The sequence below is a fragment of the Asterias amurensis genome, chromosome 9 (assembly GCF_032118995.1).
Source record: "Asterias amurensis chromosome 9, ASM3211899v1".
NCBI classification, from domain to species: Eukaryota; Metazoa; Echinodermata; class Asteroidea; order Forcipulatida; family Asteriidae; genus Asterias; species Asterias amurensis.
Genome location: NC_092656.1, coordinates 5160426 through 5183578, shown reverse-complemented (window position 1 = coordinate 5183578; position 23153 = coordinate 5160426). Strand labels below are relative to the sequence as shown.

At 38.8% G+C, this 23153-nt stretch overlaps 2 protein-coding genes across 6 annotated transcripts in view; one reads left to right on the top strand and one right to left on the bottom strand.

Moving 5' to 3' along the window:
• Window positions 1–162: 162 nt before the first annotated feature.
• LOC139941479 (alpha-methylacyl-CoA racemase-like) lies at window positions 163–6466 on the top strand. Of its 5 annotated transcripts, none has more exons than XM_071937999.1 (6): window positions 163–269; window positions 894–1160; window positions 1747–1890; window positions 2110–2270; window positions 4328–4514; window positions 4815–6466. In XM_071937999.1, exons 2-6 carry the CDS (start codon window positions 917–919, stop codon window positions 5222–5224), a joined length of 1146 nt encoding a protein of 381 aa, XP_071794100.1. In that variant the 5' UTR covers window positions 163–269; window positions 894–916; the 3' UTR covers window positions 5225–6466. The 5 variants fall into 5 exon arrangements, with proteins under 5 accessions (XP_071794100.1, XP_071794103.1, XP_071794102.1 ...); XM_071938002.1 differs by having other exon boundaries at window positions 169–276; XM_071938001.1 differs by having other exon boundaries at window positions 199–342.
• The window catches only part of LOC139941477 (heterogeneous nuclear ribonucleoprotein K-like), a 95016-nt gene continuing 77478 nt past the window's right edge, over window positions 5616–23153 (bottom strand). The window contains exons 5-15 of the mRNA XM_071937998.1: window positions 18482–18538; window positions 17339–17382; window positions 14909–14981; window positions 14494–14583; window positions 12633–12761; window positions 11771–12186; window positions 11257–11308; window positions 10869–10899; window positions 10339–10397; window positions 8685–8854; window positions 5616–7200 (exon numbers count right to left, since the gene is read on the bottom strand). Of these exons, the coding sequence (XP_071794099.1) occupies window positions 7170–7200; window positions 8685–8854; window positions 10339–10397; window positions 10869–10899; window positions 11257–11308; window positions 11771–12186; window positions 12633–12761; window positions 14494–14583; window positions 14909–14981; window positions 17339–17382; window positions 18482–18538 (1152 nt within the window). The 3' untranslated portion in view covers window positions 5616–7169. The remainder of the gene's footprint in view (window positions 7201–8684; window positions 8855–10338; window positions 10398–10868; window positions 10900–11256; window positions 11309–11770; window positions 12187–12632; window positions 12762–14493; window positions 14584–14908; window positions 14982–17338; window positions 17383–18481; window positions 18539–23153) is intronic.

Genomic DNA, 23153 nt, shown 5'->3' with positions numbered 1-23153 from the left:
CAAACAAACAATGCAACTAAAAACAATTAAAATTTATAAAAAAAAACATAAAAAAATATTCAACTACCATAAAAATGATCCATTTATTTTCTTAGTAAGAAAATACTTTTGTTATATTTTGTAGATGTATTGCACTAAAACAAAGTTTTTGACTTTTAATCAGGGTACCCAAGTTTTGGTTCGGGATCGAGAGGTGATGATGGGCATAAACTGTCACACTGTCACGTACACAACGTGATAGAAAATTGTAAACAAAGGAACCGGACAAGGTGAAAGGTTATCCATTGTTGTTGTTGGCCACTAGATTCAGTGACACTGCGGTCAAAATCATTGACGTCCATGGTATCCTCAATAATGGCATAATTTAGAGACCGCGATTGATTGAACAATTAAGTTTAAGTAAACTACTACTATTACTAATCCTGTCTACATGATCTAAATACTATAGTATGAATATGATATCTTATATTAAAAGATTTGTTTGAATGGATTAGTTTATGCTCCTTTACAAAAATTTCTAGCTAGGGGAGTTTGTTTACTAAAGTGCAAATTATTGACCTTCAACACTGGGTACTACGTGGAAGTAACTGGGGCGGGCGCTCAAGTGTATTCCTTTTTTTTCCCCTTTTTTTTGACATTTTTGGCTAGTTTGACTGATAATATCAAAGTTTCGAATAAAGGACTACTACAGCGCCCCTGTTCTGGGTCTAACGTGGACAGAGCTCTGAACACAGGACAAAATGGGGAGCTGGATCTCTAGAAAATGTTACTTTTGAGCACAGAAAATGAAGCGTTAGAACTGTGTTAACAACCTCATATCCAGGAGTATTGATGCCCTACATCTCCACACAAGCCACTTATTAATTTTACAAAAAATTGTCATTTTTTTGCAGAGTTCGCGCTTGAATCATCAGCGATGGCGTTAGCCGGGATAAGGGTCTTAGAGCTAAGCGGGCTAGCCCCCGCTCCATTTGCTGGAATGATCCTGGCCGATTTCGGGGCAAAGGTTACTCGTATTGACCGAGTAGGTCAATTCGTCGCTGACCAACTCTCTAGAGGAAAACAGTCCATCACTTTGAATTTGAAGTCCGCAGAGGGAGTCAAAGTGTTTAAGAAAATGAGTCTAGCAGCTGATGTTTTGATCGAGCCTTACAGGCCAGGTACTAGTGAGAGAAAGAAAGTGTTGGGGGGGACGTGATGGGGGAAAACTAATCCTTAAAGGAACACGTTGCCTTGGACGGTCGAGTTGGTCTTTGAACAGCCAATTACAGAATGAATGTTGCTTATGAGCAACAGTCTGACAATCCTTGGAAGCATCAGCCTCTTAGAGGCTTATACTCACCAATCGATGACGGTGATGATGAGCTGCCACACCCTCACCCCACACCCATCAGCATTAACGAGATTGACTAATATTGAAGATATCAAATCTTGCTTTCTGCTCTACCAGCCAGGCTTCAGATTAATGATACCCAAGCCTACATCCATATGGACTGTAAAAGGGGTAACCCTGTTTCAGCCCTAGGAGTAGGTGACAATGGCCTCTGGAAAAAATTATTGTAGCTCACACCTTGAAATGGTCGTTAGGCCTTGTGTGTCTGGCGACTTGTAAAAAAATAAATAATAAAAAAACTACCGTGAAAGATGCCACTAACCAAATATTTCTAAGTTGCCTTCATCGACAAAAATCACCAAATCGATAAAACATGATTAATTCACTCTCTTAATTTTCATTATTGTTTACAGGTGTTATGGAAAGAATGGGTCTGGGACCAGAGATACTACTCAAAGAAAACCCTAAATTAATTTATGCAAGAATGACTGGGTTTGGCCAATTAGGGCCCTTCATGAAGAGGGCTGGTCATGACATCAATTACATCAGCCTATCAGGTACCTTTATCCAAATGCATTATGCATTATACTAAATTAATTTATGCAAGAATGGATGGGTGTGGCAAATCGGGGCACTCCATGAAGAGGGCTGGTCTAGAAATCAATTTATTAGCCTATCGGAGACCTTTATCCAAGTTGACATGTTTATTCCAGAAATTCATCTATTTTACGAGACGTCAAAGAATTAAAGAAAACCTTTGAATTTACTTTGTTCAGGTGTCCTGTCGTACTTCGGAAGAAAAGGCGAGAGCCCAGTTCCACCTGTTAACATTGTGGGGGACTTTGCTGGGGGTGGCATGCCTTGTGCCATGGGGGTTCTGATTGCTCTGCTGGAGAGAACTAGATCGGGCAAAGGTCAAGTTATAGATGCTAATATGGTAAGTATTCTGTCAGTGGGAGGGAGGGGGTAGACGCTTTTTATGTAACTTTGGCAGCAGACTTACCATAAATCCCTTTTTGACACTTTTTTGCTAAGCAGAGAACTTTGTCAAGCAGTATTTTCTGCTTAACAGTTTTATGAAATTGGGCCCTCTGTTGGAAGCCTTGTACTGGAAGCGCTCCTTAAAAAAAATGAATGATGGGTCCTAAGCCGTAGCCCAAGCCATGGTTTTGTAAAGGGCCTTTGGCACTACTCAAAATGTGAAATATTAAATGCTTTAAAACAACTTACTGATGCACAAATGAGCAGGCAAGTTGTACATGAGACATGGCATTTTGCTTAGTAGCAGCAAACTGTAAAGCACTTCATAGAAACACAAAACCGTTTTCATAGAGCTGCTTTAAAGACACTGGACACTATTGATAATTGTCAAAGACTAGCCTTCACAGTTGGTGTATCTCAACATATGCATAAAATAACAAACCTGTGAAAATTTGAGCTCAATCGGTCATCTAAGTTGCGAGATAATAATGAAAGAAAAAAACACCCTTGTCACACGAAGTTGTGTGCGTTTAGATGTTTGATTTCGAGACCTCAAGTTCTACATTAAATCTGAGGTCTCGAAATCAAATTTGTGGAAAATTTCTTCTTTCTCAAAAACTACTCCACTTCAGCAGGAGCCGTTTCTCACAATGTTTTATACTATCAACCTCTCCCCATTACTTGTCACCAAGAAAGGTTTTAAGCTAATCATTATTTGGAGTAATAACCAATAGTGTCCACTGCCTTTAAGCACAAACAAATTTTGCTTACCAGAGCAAGGTTATTCTAAAATGTGCTCCAGCAGTTCTATGAAATAGGGTTCAGGTGTGTCTGCTGCCATCTTGTGACTGAAGGCCTCTGGATGTTCATTGAAAAGTATGATGGGATAGCTTCTTTCATGAACAGAGGTCAAAGGTTCAACATTTAAACCAACACCCTGACAGTACCTCACTTGATGTAGTGGACAGTTAATTCTCATGCTGCTGCATCATGCTTGATGTGTTTGTGTGTTCCGTAAAGCAATTAACTTTCACTTGAGTTGAGCTTCTGAAAATGTCATGATGCATTAGTGGGACTTTGTTGTCTCCGAGTCACAAATCCTTTAATTGGCCGAACGGCTGAATTCATGATCCATGCAATAGGCCAATCTATCTTTTTCAGAGGATCTCTGCTCAATTTTGTACGGATCTTCTTACTTCAGAGTGTAGATGTGAATACAAATTTATGTATGAGAGCATTTCATTAACATTTTTATAATTGCAGTGTATTGCATTGGGAGAATAGTCATCTACGTTTATGGGCTCGGAACGTAGGGCACTTTTTTTTATAGGGCACTTCCATTTGAGAATCTTACAGTCTATGGGAGACTTTTGAAGGGGCACCAAGGCCACACCGAGGGCAGCAAGGGTCATTGCCTCAGTGTAATTCAAGGCCTGTTTTTTATTAAATTAAAATGATTCAAAACCCAAGACCTAAAATTTTTAGTTTTTTGGAAGATTAAATTCATTAAAATCCTCTTTTTAATCAAGTTAGGTTGTCTTGTTTTTTGATGAATGGTGAACAAAAATTTCAATGAATTTTTGCAGACTAATTTTTGTGGATTAAATAAAAGCCAGTCTTTGGGAGGAGGTGGGAATTTGATTAAACATAGCAGTATTTCAGAATTATATTGGGACAAATTTTGTGTGCAAAAACGATGTATCCACAGCCGTTTTGGCGAGTTTGAAAATGTCAAAATGTTTTGTCTCATTTAAAATAGCCAGGATGTACACACAAAACAAGTATGTATCGAGGTACAACGTTTTTGCAGAGACATTATTTCTTGAGAGAGACAGTTTTTTTGCAAAAATTAGATAGGTTTTTGCACTCATGAAAATTAATACAAGTCTTCACAAAAGAAGATTTCAAAGTGACAACTTGATTTTTAAAACCAGAACTTCAGGTATAGAATGTTTACGAAGGAAGATTCTTGTAATGTGAAGAATGATTTTTAATAAACTTTGTTGTCCACAGGTCCAAGGTTCTGCCTATGTTAGTTCATTTCTATGGGCAACACATAACTTGGGTTTAGCTGGTAACGAGCGGGGTACCAACTTGCTGGATACCGGGGCACATTTCTACGACACCTACAAGACATCAGATGGGAAGTACATGGCAGTAGGAGCCTTGGAACCTCAGTTTTATCAGCAGTTGCTTGAAGGTAGGCCAACTGTTTTGTATATTCAAGGCAACTACCAGATTTTCATGAAAAGGGTCGATTTTAAAGGCACGGGACACAATTGGTAAAATGTCAAAGACCAGTAGTCTCATTTGGTCATCAAAGTTGCAAGAAAATACCCTTGTTGTATACATTTGTGTGCTTTCAGATGCCTGAAAAAACCCTCAGGCCTGAAGTCTTTTTAAAAATTAAAATATTTAAATCTTTTCCAGCTTGAAGCTTTCTGTGATTTCAGTCACTTTACATGTTTATTTTGAGTCATTTCTTGTTTTTTATTCACAGGTTTGGGATTATCAGATTCCGATCTCCCACCCCAATTGGATCGTGAAAACTGGTCTTCCTCAAAGAAAATCTTCACCAAAATCTTCGCCAGTAAAACTCAAGAGGAGTGGTGCTGCGTGTTTGACGATACCGACGCCTGTGTAACACCGGTTCTAACTCCAGAGGGCGCCGCGCAACATCCACACAATAAGAAGGTGGGGACATTCTTTGAGGCGGAGGATGGAAGTACGCAACCCAGCCCAGCGCCCGTACTCTCAAGAACACCTGCTACTTTAAGGACCAGCAAACAGACCAACATCGGGAATGACACAACGGCTGTGTTGCTCGAAGCTGGTTACAGCCAAAAAGAAATTGAAGTGCTCAAAGAGAAGGGTGTAGTGGAGGATAAAGGGCAAACGTCGAAGCTATGAGGCTTTTCATGGGTAGGGCAAGATTTGAATACAAGAAATGAAGGAAAGGGCTTGCCCAGTATACCCTGATAAATTGCTAGTAAAAATTGCTGACGGCTTGTAAACACCACATCTCAACTCGCCCTGTGGGCTACTAAAACTGTGCAACCTATAATGTATAAAATGGTCATGATTTATACTTTCCGATATGAATAGTAAACTCTAAAAATATGTTAATTTATTTTTGAGTGTGTGAATATGACTTCACTTGATCATTAAACTGGTTGTTACGATCATCAGAAAGATAAATTATTTAGAGGGGTGGGGATGGAGATCATTAGTGCTGGAGATTATACTTGACAATGTAAATAATGAATAAAATATTGAAATAACTTCAACACAACCATATCTCTTCCATGAAAAGGCATCAGTGGTTTTATTTCCATTCAAAATTCCAGTTTACTTAAAAAAATCAATCACGGGTGGCACATTCTTAGCAATTCTCTCAAACCATTTACACATTTCCCTATCATTCATTTAGCCTTTTTAGATATCATCATTAAAAGAATAAAAGCAACTACAAAAAGGGTAGATTTTACAAGTTGGACTTTAATGGTGGCATTAATATACAAGAAGGGAATTTGTGCTTTTTAAGATTTACATTTTGTCTCTCAATTTCGCCTTTAACAAACCGGACCTTACCCAATTAGTTGTTCTTGAAGTATCAGAAGCATCTGATACACAAATGATAGCATAAAATTGGGTTGATAAAAGACGAGAGAGTACTAAACAGTGACTTAATTCACTTAAAATAAAAACCTTAAGATTATAGCAAATTGAATGATTTCGGCTATGGCTGACAATGGTTGCATTAACGTAATGGCAAAATCGGTGATCTAGCCAGAGCCAAAGCCATGAACCGATAGCCAAAATAATCTGATTAAATTGAATACAACTTTTACGAAAAGTAACACAAAGAAGTACCAACTCCTAGGTCCAATTTCATAAAAGCTGGTGAGCATACAATATCGCTAACAACCAATAGATTTGCTGAGAATAAAGTAGCACCACACGAGTCGGAAGTAATGTACATGAAATGGTTTCCTCGCTGGTAACCCATATCTGCTAATAAGCAAGATTTTTCTAGACTTAGCAAACTGCTCATGCTCGCCAGCTTTTAAGAAATTTTGCCCTGTTTAAAAAATAATTGTGAACTACAGTGCAGGCTAAATCCTTAAAGTTTCTGAAAGAAGTAATTATAAAGAGTCAATTCACTAAATTGATTAAGTGACTATCAAGTGACCACCAGCTTGTTTCTGTGCAGCAATTTCTCTGTTTATGGAAAATTAAAGACAAGATTTTATGAACAACTAAGATGGGAATGTAACTAATTAAAAGCTAACAAAATTCTTACAAAATAAAGATTTGAAAAAGTCAAATGTATTTTCTCCTTTGTTTGCTTTTAACTGGTAGAAACTGGGCTTTTTAATTGGCCGAAGACAAAGTTCCATTTTAAAAATTGTGGAATCTTAACCATGAAAGAACAAGAAAGCCAAAATTGTAGTTTCTTATTATTTTTCAGTTTTTAATTCATTCAATTTCATCCAATAAAAAGCAGAATGTTGATCAAGGAGCGGAAAACACAAATGATACATTTCAAAATTTTTGACTAGAAAAAATCACACTTCTCAGATTTCCTAGCCAGGTAGACATGGTAAACTGAAAATTCTACACTACAAGGTTTCAACTTGTTTTTTTAATTCAAAATCAACTGCTTTCATAAAATGGTGACGTGCAATCTTGGATATATTTAGAAAAAATGTACAAGACAGACTTTAAGGGTGCTTTTAAAAAAAATCAAAACTGTTCACTGCGGCTTTGTTCAACGCGGTAACGAGTCTGTTTTAGGGGGAACACGGTCACGGCTTGTGACGTCGAAAGCTTGGTGGATTTCTCGCCGAAACTCCTAAAACAGCTGACCGGAATACTGCCTTACACTGCACAGAAAAAAACAGATGAGAAGAAACAAAAGGCATTACAAAACACAGTCGTGCTAAACATTTTTTTCTTCTTCAAAATTTAACATCCAAGTTGGTTCTTGTTATGGAAGATTGTAGGTCACTCAGCATTCATGTAATAAAACCATTACATGGCCTATGTTGTAAACCATGCATTTTGGCACTTTCAACAATGCATTTTCATCAAAATCCTTTTTGACTATTGCATGCTAGACCACACAATGCGCATGAAGTCCTTATATACAGCAGTACAAAACACCCTCATTTTGGATGCTAGAATACAATATTGTACCATCGTTGATTGTTTTTTCCTCCAAATGAAAAGATCCACTTGGATGGTATATCAAACAAATAATGAATGTTTTGCATTCCTGCAATGGAAAGAACATTTTTAATTCTTTGAAAGATGGAATGTTCCATACAACTCGGCTTTGCCTCCTTGAATGGAACATTCCAGTTTTCAAAGAACAAAAATACTTTCTTCATTACACTCATAAATCTTTATTGGTCACTTGTTCTTTGAAAAGGCTGTCATGACAGTAGATAATGGCTGAAATTTTTAATCATAAAAGGGAACCTCTACAAATATCAGAAAATGATATATGAACCACAAAATTGTCTCTGTATAGAAATTAAGATCGTGTTAAGATGGAAATAAAGAACTTTGTCAGGGAAAGTGAACTATATGTTTCTCTCTTGGGTGACTTTTCTTTCAACAAGAATATTCAAAGGCTTAAAGAGGTTTTTAAATAAGAAATCCTGAATTCATAAAAAAATGCAGAGGTGCCTGATTAAAACTTCATCCTTTTGAGCTTTGAGGAGTCCGCCCAGCCGTTTGAGAATGTTGTGAATGACCAGTCACCCCAATGGCAGACAGTGATTTTATGTTTCCTTTCGTTACAACAACAAAATCACTAGTCTTCCATGGGGTGGCGAGCAGAAGCAGCTTCAGAGAGTCCATGACGAGAAGACGCATCCCACAACGGGAGAACCTCTAGGTGGCAGCAGACATGACCAGGTGACTTATCGAAGGTGGTGTTCGTATTAACAGCTTCGGCAAAAAATCTTTCATACTATTCCCAACACTCCACTAGGGCACAAGTTTTCAGAGCTGCTCAAGCAGAAAATACTGCGCAAAAAATTTCTGCTTAGCTGCTTAGCAAAAAATAAGCAGGAGACCAGTCGCAATCTGTGCACATAATGTGGTATTTTGGCTGGTGATCCCCCTTTTTTTCGGGAAGAAAAATTGATGCTTGCACAATTTACTAAATCATACAATTTTTGTTTACTGAAAAGGGTTACCAGCTTAAGTATCGTCTTATGTGCACAGTTTGTGGCTGGTTCCCTGCTTGTTTTCGCCAAGCAGACACTTGTAAGCAGTAATTTCTGCTTAAGCGGCTCTATAAAACTGGGCCCAAAACCGAAGCTGATTTGGCGTTTTATTTTGTTGTTTGTTAACCAACCTGTTTTGAAGCATGAACTGTGCGTTCTCGATCTGCTCGTAGGTGCCAGTGATGGTGATGATACGATCCTTGCTCCCTTCCACTTCTTCCTCGATCTTGATCTTTGCCTCAGAGTTGTTACGGATGGTGCGGATTCTCTCCCCACCAGTACCGATGATGGAACCAGCCAGCTGCGGAAACAAGAGACGGGGAAAACGTCAACATCAAACATTTCACAACTTCAGACGTGTAGGATATTGTTCACTCTGCCTTTTTGGACTTTCGCCTAGGCCAGTACCACTCTCCTTGATCGACAAACATAATTGGAAATAGTACTAAACAAATTAGATTATTTGTAATCCTGTACTAAGGTATTAACATGAAATAACATATGGTGATGATTAAACAGAGAGAGAGCGTCAAACGAGACGGGAAAGTGTGAACATCAAACATCAAACATTTTACCACTTCAAACATGAAGGAAATTGTCAGTCTGGCCTTTTTGGACTTTCACCAGCATGTTATTTGGAACTTGGAAAAAAAGTAGGACCATTTAAGCGATACCTTTATGTACACATGGTGTTCTGATTTTTCTAACGGCCCCAAAGAATAGAAAATCTGACTAAAAGAGGAGGAATATTATGCCTGTTTCACCTAAGTCAGTATCTCACTCACAAACATAATTGTAAAATGGTAGTATAAAAATGAGGCTATTTGTAAGCCTACAATAAGGTATTAACATGAAATACATGTGGTGCATAGTGGTGATGATTAAACAGATAAATAATACTCTCTAAAGGGTTCAAGATAAGAAGAAGCAAAAGCTGAAATACAAGGTCTTCACAGACATAACAATTTATAGTAACCATAAAAAAGCAGACGGTTGTAAATTGTCTCAAGACATCAAGCAAACTTATCAGTTCTGTACTATAAGATCAGCTTCTATCAACATTAACAGATTTACAGTTCAATTAGTTGAACTGGATAATGCCTAGATAGTCGCAATCATGTCACTACTCCGATAATGATTTACATCCGACTACATTATAACACAATCAGTTAACAGATAAACGTACAACCTCGGACACAGATAAGCCTGTATCGTGTTTTTTTTTTTTTTATTCGATCAAGAACTGCAATCGAAAGAGAGTTACCAACACGACCTTATTTTCTCTCCCTATAATAAGTAAATTACTTTCGGTGCCGCGTTACATCAATAGCCCTAGCAGGCAAATTGGAACAAGAAAAAACGCATCCAAAGCACAATCGGCGGGCAAGTCGGATATTAATTACGACGTGTTTTGTCCCCTCTTCTTCTCCATTTTTTATCTCTTGACAAACAGTGGCTCTGCTGAAGCACCTGGTCTTTGAGGGGCAGGTGGACGGCGATTACCGGTTACTTGTTGGAGAACAAAAACACGGGATCAGGCCACAGATTCTCTCTGTGGAATCTACTTATCTGGTGTTCGTTTTAAAGTGAATGAATTGCCCGACGATGTCACTAAATAAAGAAGGGAAAGCCATTCAATGATGGATGAGGTACACTGACAAAGACATGAAAAAGGTGTAAAAAAAACTTGACTTAATCGGATAACATTAAATTAGTCAGAGCCCTATGTCTGCAGTGTCAGAGAGTGGAGCTTTGACGTATTATGGTTATAAGTGCCATACTTACATCTTTAGGAATTGTCACTTGGCTTGTGGTGATTTCACCAGAGTCATGACCTCCTGGCCCTGGAAAAAAAAATATATAATAAAAACATGAATATAATCTGTATTTTGAAAATTAAAAATTAAAACAGTTTGAATCAACCCTGCATATTGTAACAATTCATTTTTAAAAGGATTTTTAACCATTTATTTTGTTCACATTTAAGAGAAAGAAACCAATTTAATTGTTTTGTTAAGGGACAAAACTTTGCTACATAGATAACTGACAAAAAATGCCATATTCACATTCACGTACAGCCAAAACTCAAATATACAATGAAGCAATACATATGAAAATAGGCTTATGGGTACATTTATTAAACATGGGGTGTCAAAGAAAATGTTAAAAAGGTTTTCAGAAAAAGTTGCAACTCTTTGAGTTTGCCTCAAATCCATATGCAGGCTATTCCAATAAGCTTTACCACACATACAGCGAGATTGTTTTTGTAAAGTGAGGTTCAACAGTTATTTACTTAAAAGTTCCCCTTTACTTACCATCAAAATGACCGCCCTGGTGGCTGTTAGGCTGTGAAGAAGAAGACAAGAAGAAAACAATTATTCGTTTGAAATCAATCCTTAGCCTGTTGGCAGTTTCACCAAGGTCAGAAAAGCAGTCTTTTCGGACTAAGGAAGACTACCTCTTTGTTTCATTGTCCAGGAGTTAAGGTGTGTCTTAAGATAAGACGAGGTTGGTGAAACGAAATGGCTGGATTTCAAAGAGCAATAAGATTCATCTTAAGACAAGGTTTTTGCAGTAGAACCATGTGTGGTTCCGTTCCATGATACAAATAGCTTAGGAGTTCGAGTCAAGGAAAACGCAAAATGAGAATGTAGTTTTATCAAATCCTCACAGCGTCCCAAAAGGAACGATTTGTTTACTCACCTCTGCTTGCTGAGTCTGTGAGAATCCACCGGTATACCCAAAGCTGTCTTCACTGAAATATAAAATAAATACAAAAAACCCAAATGAAATAATCATATTACTTTAGTATTCATTATTCTACAATTATGGTGAATTCTAGGGGTTGACAGGATTAGGGGATTGATCTTAAGTGCAAATCAATCATAATTGCTCAACAAATTGTGGAGTCACAAACACTTCTCACTGTGATTAATACTGAGCTAAGCAGTAAGAATTAACCAGTAACATTTTTCTATGGGTTGAATCCCACTGAGAAAAGGCCTGTGATTTTTGTTTTTCATGAACTTGGGAGTGTAAAGTGCTAACACACATCAGTGTATATGGGTAAAACCAAAATTAACATAAATTTCCATCTATTGAAGTCACTCATTCTAAGCAAAATTGATCCGCTAAGCAGGTATATGACTTTGGGTCTGCTACTTTGCACAGTGCGCTGGACCCTCGGCTATCGAAGAGAAAAAGTGTGGACTCTCACCCGAAGTTACGACGTCCACCGCCACCACCACCTCCTCTGTTTCCCCGATCGCCGCCTCTGACTCTGTTCCCTCCAAAGCCTCCTCCTCCACCACCTCGCCTATTGCCGAAGCCTCCTTCGTCCTGGTAGAAGCCACCGCCCCCACCACCACCACCGCCGCCACCACCGCGACCAAAGTCTCTGTTGCCTCTCTGTCCGAAGTTGTCCCTCATCCCGCCGCTTTCTCCTCCGCCTCTACCTCCTCCTCCTCGGCCGCCCCCGCCTTGACGGAATCCGCCCCCACCACCGCCTCCACGCCGGGGACCTCCACGGTTGCCCTCGAATCTATTCTCGTAGGTGAAGCCACCGTACATGTGACTGATAAACTCATCGAAACAGAAGGGGTCGTACTTCTGGGAGAGGCCTTTTATCGGAACCTGCAAGAGCACAAATTCGGTGGAACTTAAGTTGTTGAATCGTACTTGATTGTGGAGTACTGGAGTTTTTCATTGTCAGGGACTTTTTGGGGTCTTTCTTGTTTTGTTTTTTTGTATTTTGTATGTATTTTCTGTTTTATTTTTTTGTAGGAACTAATATGTATTAAAAAAAAAAGAAAAAAAAAGAAAAGAAAGTTGGCTGCTTAATTGAAAAAAGAGTTTTGGAAATTCACAAAATTTTACTGTATTTTCTGAGATCTACTAGTCGGGGTTTTAGAATTGGGAAAAATGTTCTTGAATGTTGGTCTAGAGCCTGCAGAATCTAGAAATCCATTAGTTCAGAGGGTTTCAGACTTGGGAAAAAAGGTGGAAAAATCTTCCTGAAAGTTCTTCAACACCAAAAAGTTTCTCTAGATCTAGGGTTTGAGACGTCTCTCTCAACTCACCTCATCAATCAGCTCCAGGATGGATCTGACAGCATTGGAGATGACATCAGGGCTCCCGTTGACCTGGACGATACGATCGCTAGAGTTGGGGCAGAGCTCTGTGTACACCTTAATGTTGGCTGTGGTTTTCTGCATAGGAGGGAGTAGATCAACACAATTGTTTTGAAATACTAAGATAAATAAATACTGCTGGTTGAAGTACAGACTAAAGCCCAGTTCATACTTCTTGCAAATGCTTTATGCAAAGCAAATTTTCTTGCGTCACTATTGCAAGGGGAGAGTGCAAGCAAACTTTCTTGCGTCACAATTGCAAGGGGAGCATGTACCGATAATTGCGTCACCAAAATTCGCTTCGCATTCGCAGGAAGTATGAACCGGGCTAAAGAGACCTTGCCATCTTGATTTACTCCTTGAGTAACCATCATGTAAACCGAACCAAGGTAGGAGGGTAAACAAAAAATAGTCCGGTGCTACACTTCATATAACCAGAGGATGAGAATTCTGACACACTGTATTGTTCCCGGGAGCTGCTTAGCACTAGTACATGTAGCTCTCATGATAACTCCTGCATGGCAAATGATTGGGGAGATGAGCCGGCTGGAGCCTTCGGAGACTCCTGAAGGTCTCTCTCTGCTTGTTCATGTAACATCCACATTGATTTGCAAAGACAACATGGTCCGCCAACCTTCACTTGTATATCTCATACCGTCATCCCCGACTTACCCCCCCCCCCCCCCCCCCCAACACTGTAATTTTCCTTCCCCCCGGGCGTAATCAATATTTTTCATATCATTACAAGTTAACACCTGGGCACCCTCCCAACGCAGGTGTCCATCTGAGATACAATTACAAGCCCAGCATTGACGGCAGGGTGGAGGGTGGAGAGGGAGAGAGGGGTGACAAGACAAGAGGAATCAATGCGGGCACGGCAACATTCCTCACCCATCTACGCATCCGGTAAAAAAAAAAAAAAAATATGATGAGACCCTATTTATTCGATAACAGCTGTTCACAAGACAGACAGGTGGTGGGTTGTCACTTAAATTTAACGCACACAGAAACCCAACAAGAAACAAACCCTTAAAAACGAAAACTCAATTCTAGGGCAACTGCCTCTTCTCCGCCCGTCCTTCTTTTATATATGGGGGAAAAAAGAAGAAGAAAAAAAACAGGAAGTCCGATCGGATTACGCTTGGGCGATATCAAATACGAAGAGCATTATCAAATGATAGATATGTCGCCTGCAGGTATTGCGGATGTCATGCCCCATTTACAAAAAAAAATACAAAACCTGAGATATTAGAAAAAGTCTGATTTATCATTGGGGTTGAATGGGAGCTGCACTCGATATGCGGGAGACTTCATTAAGAGGAAAATAACATTTTGACAGCTTATTTTGTCTTTCTTCTTCTTTCTCATTTCTGTCTTCATTTTCATTTTGTTCAATTGCCAGAGGGGGGTCAAATTTTGACCGGATAGCTGGCTACGTACATGTACACCCTTATTAAGAAACCTTATCCACTGTGGTAACCTGACTTTCCAACACTGCAATATAATGTATGCACAGTTCATTAGCAGCCTTCAGAAAAGCTCTCAAAACCTATTTATATGACTCTTAATCTTGTTGTATGTTTATCTTGTTTTTGCTATTTTTCTTTCTGTGTAAAGCACTGTGATACATTTTTTGTAAGAGCACTTTATAAATGCCTTTGTAGTATAGTATATGTTTTTTTCCGCCTCAAATTTTATTTGAATAAAAAGAATCACCACAAAAATTACACAAGCTTAAAAAATGGAGAGTATAATGACTTTTAGAAATTCACATGTACAGAAATTTTTGAGGCTACAGCAAAAGAATTACCTGACGGAGGTCTTTGATCTTGTATCCAGCACGTCCGATGATGGCTCCAGCATGACTCTGATGTACTATAAGACGAACTCCAGAATCCGGCTGCAAACACAAACACAAAAACAAACACGGCATCGATAAATGGAAAGTAAGATGGCAACGTTCTTACAACATGACCCAATTCAATAGAGCTGCAAAAATAAGCAGACTACCAGTCAGAGATGGTACACGTGACATGGTGTTTTGGCTGGTAACCACATTCCGTTTAGCATAATTATGTTGTGCTGGGCTACTTTTTGTGCTTCTACAGCTCTATAGTGGAACAATTTGAGAAAACAACAGAAGATTATTTGAGAGTGTCTTAAAAACTGTACGCCTGAAGAAAAACCTGACAAGAATAAAGACGACAAAAGTTTGACTTTCTTACCTCAGAGATCAGAGGGATACACTCCATCAAGCAGGCGATGACGTTGTCCATTTCTGACTTGATGGTCAAAATGCTACACGGCGCACCAAGGAGGGAAAACAACAAAGAAAAGCATACGTAAGTCCCTAGCAGTATTATTATGTAACAGTCACGACACCCTGTTTCTAGTTTATTCTTCCCAAGTTTTTTCTATTTCTGTAAATAGCAGTATGAAATAGCAGTTCTACAAATGTTGCCTGTACATGTACATGGCCGGGGGGAACTAAATTTGAGCAGATACTAGCAGAGGAAAACTGCATTCATAGAAAACCCTGTTTTAAGTTTTATCAATTTGCTCTGCACATTGATTCGTGCATCAATTAAAGGCAAAGTGAAATAAACTGCTTTTTTCTGCGTTAACAAAACAAAAACAAACAAAGAGCTTGTGTACACATTTTAAGAAACACAGCACAGGCAACCATCTTGGCCAGAAAAGGTAATGCCCCTAATCTAAGAAGAAGGCTTGAACCTCTACCTAAGTCTCATCTACGTACGTATGCTTGTTTTAGATTTGATGGTTGGAAACAAGAGGCGGGTCAGGAAAGAAATGAGTGAGATACACACATATGAAATTGATTTTATTATTAATGGTGAAGTTAGAGACAGACACCAAGATTAAACGTGTACACATGTCCCTGCAGATGTTGATAAGCAAGACAGTCATTCAAGGTTTTTCTACACTCAGTAATGAATTGTGCAAAAAAAAACAAGGAACAAGAAACAAACACAAATAAAATAAACAAACAAGGACGAAATGAAAGGAGCTGAACCAAAACTGATTTCTTTTTGAGAAATTTACTTTGAATTAGTGGTTTGATTAAAATTTGCTTCGGGTCAGAAAGCATGAACAGCATTTTTGCTTGATAATTTTGTCTTGCAAATCAGAGAAATAAACTCGGAGCAAGCAATTAAGACAAAATCTAAATTTTAGGGCCAAAAAAACATTCAATGTACAACCATGGAAAAACCTTTTTACAATTTTTATTTGGGGGTCATTAAACCTCTGGTTTATTAAATTTTGCAATATGGAACAGGTTGACAAAATGGAGAAAAGAACTTCCATCTACATACATGTGTAGGTATAAGTAAAATACTCCACAGAAACCTCAAAACAACACAAACAAACACTTATGTAAACAATAAACAACTACAATGTTTTTTTCTCCACTGATTTAATCCCCGCCCCTTTGCACAAGAATCAGAAAACTGGGTCCAATTTCATAGAGCTGCCCAAGTAGATATATTGAACAATTTCCTGTTTAGCAGAAATGGGCAGGGTACCAGTCACAAAATGGTACAGGCTACATGGTATTTTGACTGGTTACATCATTTAAGTAAGCATAGTTTTCTTGTGCTTAGCTTACTGCGAAACAGCTCGATGAAAATGGTCGCAGATGATAAAACATCTGCAAAGTTTTATCAATAGTTTTGTTCATAGATGGATAATTAAGTATGATGAACAGCCAGATGGGTTTGCAATACTGAAAATGGCTCTAAGAAAAAGAGGAGGCCCCTTATAAAGCCACTGCAAGCAAAGACTTGCTAAGCACAACAAAATATGGCTTAGTAGACTCAGTTCACTAGTCAAAATGTGTGCTTAGTGTCTTGGTAACCTCCAAGACCTGAGCTTTAGGAAATCAAGGCACATTTTCTGATTATCATCTTTATTAACTAGGACCCTTGTGGATAAAGACCATGGAACTTGTCAAACACAACCCCCTCGCCCCACCCCAATAAAAGAAGGAAGAAAAACATGTAAGAAAAGATAGCAACAGTACCCGACTTGGTTTAAACGTGTAATATAATTCTTTAGTAATGGCGATTTGAGTGCAAAAACATGTTATTGTAAAAAGAAAGCATGAAATGATAAGAAGCCTTCTCCAGTTAAACTGAAAAGCCCTCCAAACCAAAAAAAAGAAGAAACAAAATCTTCTACAAACACACGAAACACACACACGCACCATACGAAACGACATCCTTCCTTCGAACAGATAGAAAAACACAGCGAGAGGGAAATCGCTGCCTTTAATCCAGTCTCACATCTCCGGCTTCACACCAAGTACTTTGAACAATCTTGTTTTTTGTTTTTTTTATCGCTGTCCTTGACGCACAGAAGTGCCTAAATTTAGCTCAAATGTTCTGTGCCCCTTGCACCCCTCTTACGTCAGTTAAATCTCAAATTCTCACACACTCAACAAATGGAAATCAAACCCAAGTTATCGTATTTCTCCCATCCTTCTTTTCCATATAACATAAAAAAAGAAGGCCTAATGCATATTTTGTTTAAAGATTTGATTAAACAAAAACAAAAAAGCAAAAAAACACCACATACATTATGGTGAAGAATTGGGGAGAGCACTTTAATATTAAAGTACTCAGGGTTGGACATACCGCTCGGGCCCATGGCAATCGGGCACGCCTACATTGGCACTGTACTGGAACAGTGGAAGTTGGACCACGTGGATACGGACAACATGGGGTTCAGGCGGGCCGTGGTGTTGGTTGGTTGGTTGGTGGTTGATGAGTAGTCGGGATATCCATGTGATTCGAGGGGCCGGACCGGGGACAAAGTGGGCAGAAATCGGACGCAGCGATCGCACAACCCAGAGAGAGGCCATCGATCAAAATCAGGGCCGGAGAATCGGGGCAGTCAGTGGCGGTCATGTGTGGCCAGCGTGAAGGGGGGAGAAGAGAGAAGGGCATCATGGGAAATGGGCATGGGAACCCGTTAATCAAAGAAGCACATTTTTACAAGAGTAGATTTGTTTTTTAAAAGTTTTTTTTCTTTCTTCATCTCCTTTGAAATTCATTGATATATATTATATACCAGGTCATCAAGGTAACTCACAAAAATTGTCAACTACTTTTGCAAGGTACAAATGTGAATTTAACTTTTAATGTGCATAACTACGGATTACTTTTTGGTTCAATCTATTCCTAGGCATGCTAGAATTCCTTGTTACGCAATCAAAGATCTGTCCCCCTGATTGAACAGTCAAGTTGGACAGAGAGTACTACAACACTATCTAGAGCTGCCAACATTTGCCTCTTGCAATCAGGGAGATTGTGCACAACAATCAGGGAGTCAGTTAGAATTGCATTTAACATGATAGCGGACAAAGTTACCGTAATCAGGGCGAGATTTCCCAGTTTGTTTATTGGAATTCTGGAAAGATTGGTTTAGTTTCAAAGAACTTTCCGCAAAATCAGGAAGCTCCGACGATCATACCATGCACATCGGAGCTAAAATGCAATTCTAACCACTGAAAGTATTCCATACTTAGCTCCACGGAAGGCTCTCTGATTTTTCGTCTGTAAACTGCTGACCAAATTGCTTACAGGTTTTCCCAAAGTGGACACAAGGACCTTCCCCTTTGGCTCAATGGTTAATGTGGGTCGGAACAAATGTACAAAGGTTTTTACGGCAATTTCCTTTTATCAGAAAGTGGGATTCAGCCATTGGAACTAACACACCCCCCCCTTCTTTCCCCATCCAAAAATAAAAAGGCAATTGTAAAATCGCCTGGTACTAACCTCAACACGGAGCCTCTTTATGGTCTCACCACCCTTGCCGATGACACCTCCAGCATTCTGCATAAACAAAAACAGAAACAACAAAACCACAAATGAATATCTCTAATTTCATTAAAACCACTATTTCAAAGTTAGGGAAAGCAACTTGTTTGTTTGCTTATTTAATTGATTTATTTCCACTTTTTTTTTTATTATAGATAATGACTGATGAGAAATCTACTTTATGTGGAGTAGTGGAGAGTGAAGGAGCTTGGAAAGTAGTGACCCTTTTGTCATATCATTGAGGATCTTGCAGTGGATTATTTTCGCAGCTGAAAAATTCATCCATACATAGAATACTTCTAAAGGTGCACCCAGCTGTGTTCTTTTTATTAAATATTTGGAGTATTATCTTGGGAATTTAGCTTCAATTGATTTACATACACAGGATGATTTGGCTTTATTTCAACAACATTAATGATATCCATCTTTGTTTTGATGAAACAAGAAAGCTTTGGTGGGTTTACACGAAGAAAGAAACCCACACACAGATCAAAAATACTTTAATTTTATTTTAGAAACAGCATGTGGTTGACTGCAGACCACAAGGCACAGCACTTAACAGTGGAGAGATCTGAACACAAACAATGCAGGCCACGCTAGAGGCTTCCTCTATAAAATGGCAAGATGCCGTTGGCTTTGTGATTCCACACAAAGGCCAATGCTGTGCAAAGCGTGTGACTGTCTGACTGTGTGCGGGATAGATACAACGTTGAACCCAGCCGTTTTTTGTTGTTCGGGCATGCATGCCTCCCTTTTTTTTTTTAAGCTGACGATTTCTTAATAATATCCTGGGAGAGGCCGACTCCGTCTCCGTGTGTCTCGTTTAACCTTTAGGCAGGAACGACGTCGTCTGATCACTGTATAGGTTCATGCATGCAGAAACGGCCTCGCCACATTTGATACATAACGCACGCTTTGTGTTTGTCGTTTTGCTTCTTTTTTTTTCTTTTTTTTCCTTCCTCTTCTTTCATCTCTGATCTTTATCTATGGATTCTCCACGCCCCAACAGACGTTTCCAAAAGAAAACAGAATGCAGACTAAGGGTTCTTTCTATATTGGTTTCTCAGAAAAGAATTACGGGAAAAAAAAAAGTGGTTTGCTGTCAGTTTCTAGGGTGGAGAGAAATACAAAATTAGGACATGTACAGTACATGTATGTCGCTGTGTAATTTTTTATTTTTACAGTAGTCCATGTACAGCTTTACTGCATCCGCAGCAATGGTGATATTCTGGTATGATATTCTGGCTAGTAAACTATTTTTGCTTGAAGCAAATATGTTTCTGTGCTTAGCAAGTTTTTTTGCACTAACAGATTTGATGTAATTGGGCCCTGACTGAAGCCAAAGAATTCTTCATAGAAATAAAACTGCTTTTCTCCCTAGCACCTGTACAAAGATAAGGGCCACCATTCATGGAACTGCTTTTATAAGCAGACAATCTGCTTTAAAAAATATCTCTTCAGGAATAATGAGCAGGATAGCAGTCGAAAATTGTACACGTGACATGGTATTTTGGCTGGTAACATTATTCTGCTAAGCTTAATTTTGTTTTGCTCCTAAAGTTTGTGCTTAAGCAGCTCTAATGAAATTGGGTCCAGCTGCTTTATTATATTGACATCAACGTAACGCTCAATGTCCTTGGCTAGTGATTGTGACATGAACACAATTCAATTATACTCTCGCAATTATTCCAGCTCATTGCATTTGTCTAGTTTCACTACTGACACCACTTTTGAGCCCCCCCCCCCTAAAAAAACCCCAGCACCAAACATAAAGTATACCCTGCCAATATTTTCGTCTTGCAATTAGCGAGGTAATGTACAAAAATCAGGGAGATATTTAGAGTTACATTCAACGTAATAGGGGAGATTGTCAAATTTTATTCATCAGAACATGGAAAGATGGGTTTATTTCAGGGAACTTTCTGCAGAAGCAGGGAGAATTGGCAGCTCTTCTTAAGCCCCACATCCTAACAGTGTTAACGGTTATAATTGGCTGCATATTGCGCCACAGCACCTTGAAAAAGAATGTGCAAAAGTAAACCCCAAATTCAACAAAAAGTAACTGAAACTACCTGGTCCGAATATAAAGAGAGAAAAAACACAAGAGTATCTAGTTTCAGCTTCAACAAATACTCAAGGAATAAATCCCCTACAAAAACAGTTGTGAAAAGGAAAGTACTTTCTATTCCCAGAAAAACACACATAATTTTTTAAAAGCCATCCATAATGCATTTATTCGCTCCATCGTCGAATCTTCCATGACTTATTTTATTTTATCTTATTATGGGGGAATATAATCTTCAGTGAGTGGCATTCAAAAACAGGTCTTAAAATTCACATTTGACGTTTGTTTTCCCAGACCTGAGCTCATCAAGAATCTATGAAAGTCAAAATTGTATTTGGTATTCATTTATAACGCAGCCCTGTGCTTAATGGCAGAAGCCGCAGCGCATGACGGACAGGTCTCAGATGTCCAAAACGCAATTACCACCTTATGTGCACAGGGAATTGTGCGACAAAACAATACACCACATTATGCGAACTGCTGGAAGCAAAAACGTTAATATAATTTTGTCCAAAACTGTTGATTCACAAGTCAAAAATGTTGCACAATCTCTCTTTAAATAGTTGTAATTATTCTGAAGGGTTAAGTGGAGGGTCCATCTTGCGCGGAGTTATCGTCAAACAGGAAGACGATTCTAAACCCGACAACATCCTCAAACTCCCAAGACGAGAGACCGTCCTCGAGAAAGAAAAAAAGCGGCAACACAGCAAAGTGAGAAAAGAAGAAGAGAGAAGAGAAATGGGTATAAGATCGGTAGAGAGTGCCCCCAAGCTTTTGTGCGTGTATCGACAGTCAACTACTAATGGTTTTCGCTGGGTAGAGCCACCATGGGAAATCATCCCTGCATGTTATTGTCATGCTAACAAGGCTTGGGACAACTTGCTACATCGTTACTTCCAGGCGACAACCCCCCCCCCCCCCCCCAAAAAAAAAAAATCACTAAATTTCCATCTAGTGAGTCACGTCTTGTTTGTTTAATTGTTGAACAGGAGTGCTGTTGTTGCTATTCTGTGGCTTAGCCTGCCTTTGCATTTTTAAATTCTTTTTGGGGGGCATTTTTAAGTAGTCAAGATTGAGGCTTATTTCTTAAAACTTCTTCAGCAGAAAATATTGCTTGAAAAACTCTGCCAAACAATGAACAGGATACCAGGCACGGGCTAGATGGCACATGTAAAAACTTGTTTAAAGCCATTATACACTTGCGGTAAACAGTATTGTCCAAGTCCCACACTTTGTGTATCACAACTTATATATAAAACAACAAACCTGTGAAAATTTAGGCTCAATCGGTCATCGGAGTCGGGAGAAAATAACGGGAAAACCCACTCCTGTTTTCGTACGTTTCGCCGTGTGTTTAAAATAAATCCGTAATTCTCGCTAACGAGAATTTATATTGTTTTACTGTTTTCTCAAAAAGTAAAGCATTTCATGGACTAATATTTCAAGAGAAGTCTTTCACCTTTACCTTCTGTAAACCCTGTAAATTATTTTTAAATCTGTGAACTTTTTTTTTTTTTTTCTGTACCGAAAGGGTCCAATGGCTTTAAGCTGGTGACAGTATGCTGGTAAGCATATTTTTATTGTACTTCACTACTTTTTGGGATTAAAAAAAAAGACCTGTAGAAATTGGGCCATGAGTTACTTTGAGATGTTATTGTAGAAAGGTTATTCATTTCAGTATGAAATCTTACTTCAACTTGGTTATGGATTTAAATAATTAGACCCTATTTTCTGAATTCCATATGTGTAGGATTGAATGGAAAAAATGAATGAATGTGTGCGCAAATAACCTCTTTCTCTCAAGCTTTTTCATAGAGGGGCTATTTCTAACACTGTTTTACAATATCAACAGCTCTCCAGTGCTCTTGACCAAGTAAGTTTGTATGCTCATTAGTTGCTTGAGTAATTACCTAAAGTGTACCTTCCCTTTAAGATGTGCACTTTAAAAAACAAACAGACAATGTGTTCTCCCATCACCCACTACCTCTGGTAGAACAAAGCACTAGAAATGGTTTTTATAATTGGCAAAAGTCAACACGCCCAATTTCTTCCCAACGCTTCTTTGTTACAGCACAGGAGCATAGATCCTGCCTCCATGGTTGAAGTCACGTCATGCACACGGGGGCCCAATATAACGACTGCCCGATGTTAATACTGTTGTAGGTTTTTACTAGACATGCTATTATAATTAAACCTCATTACGCGGGCGGATGAGCAAACAAAAGAGACTGCCTAGGCATACAGTGTAGGGGAAGACAATTAGGCCAGAGAGAATGAGCTCCCATGTAACAAAAAAAGTACGCAGAGCAATTATCCATCTCACTGATTATCTATCATAATTGTTATGCATGTTTTGTATCAACAGTCTGTTCTAAAAAACATGTAATCCCTTACATGTATAAAGGTCCCCCCTTTCATCTCATGAATAGTTGAGAGAATGGAAGCAGTTTTACAGCGTTTTATGTGGGAACAATTCTCGGGACAGTTTAAAACCAATTTCATTTCAAATTGAATGTGGTTACAAGTACTAAACTATTTTTATGATAACTACCAAACTAAACTGCA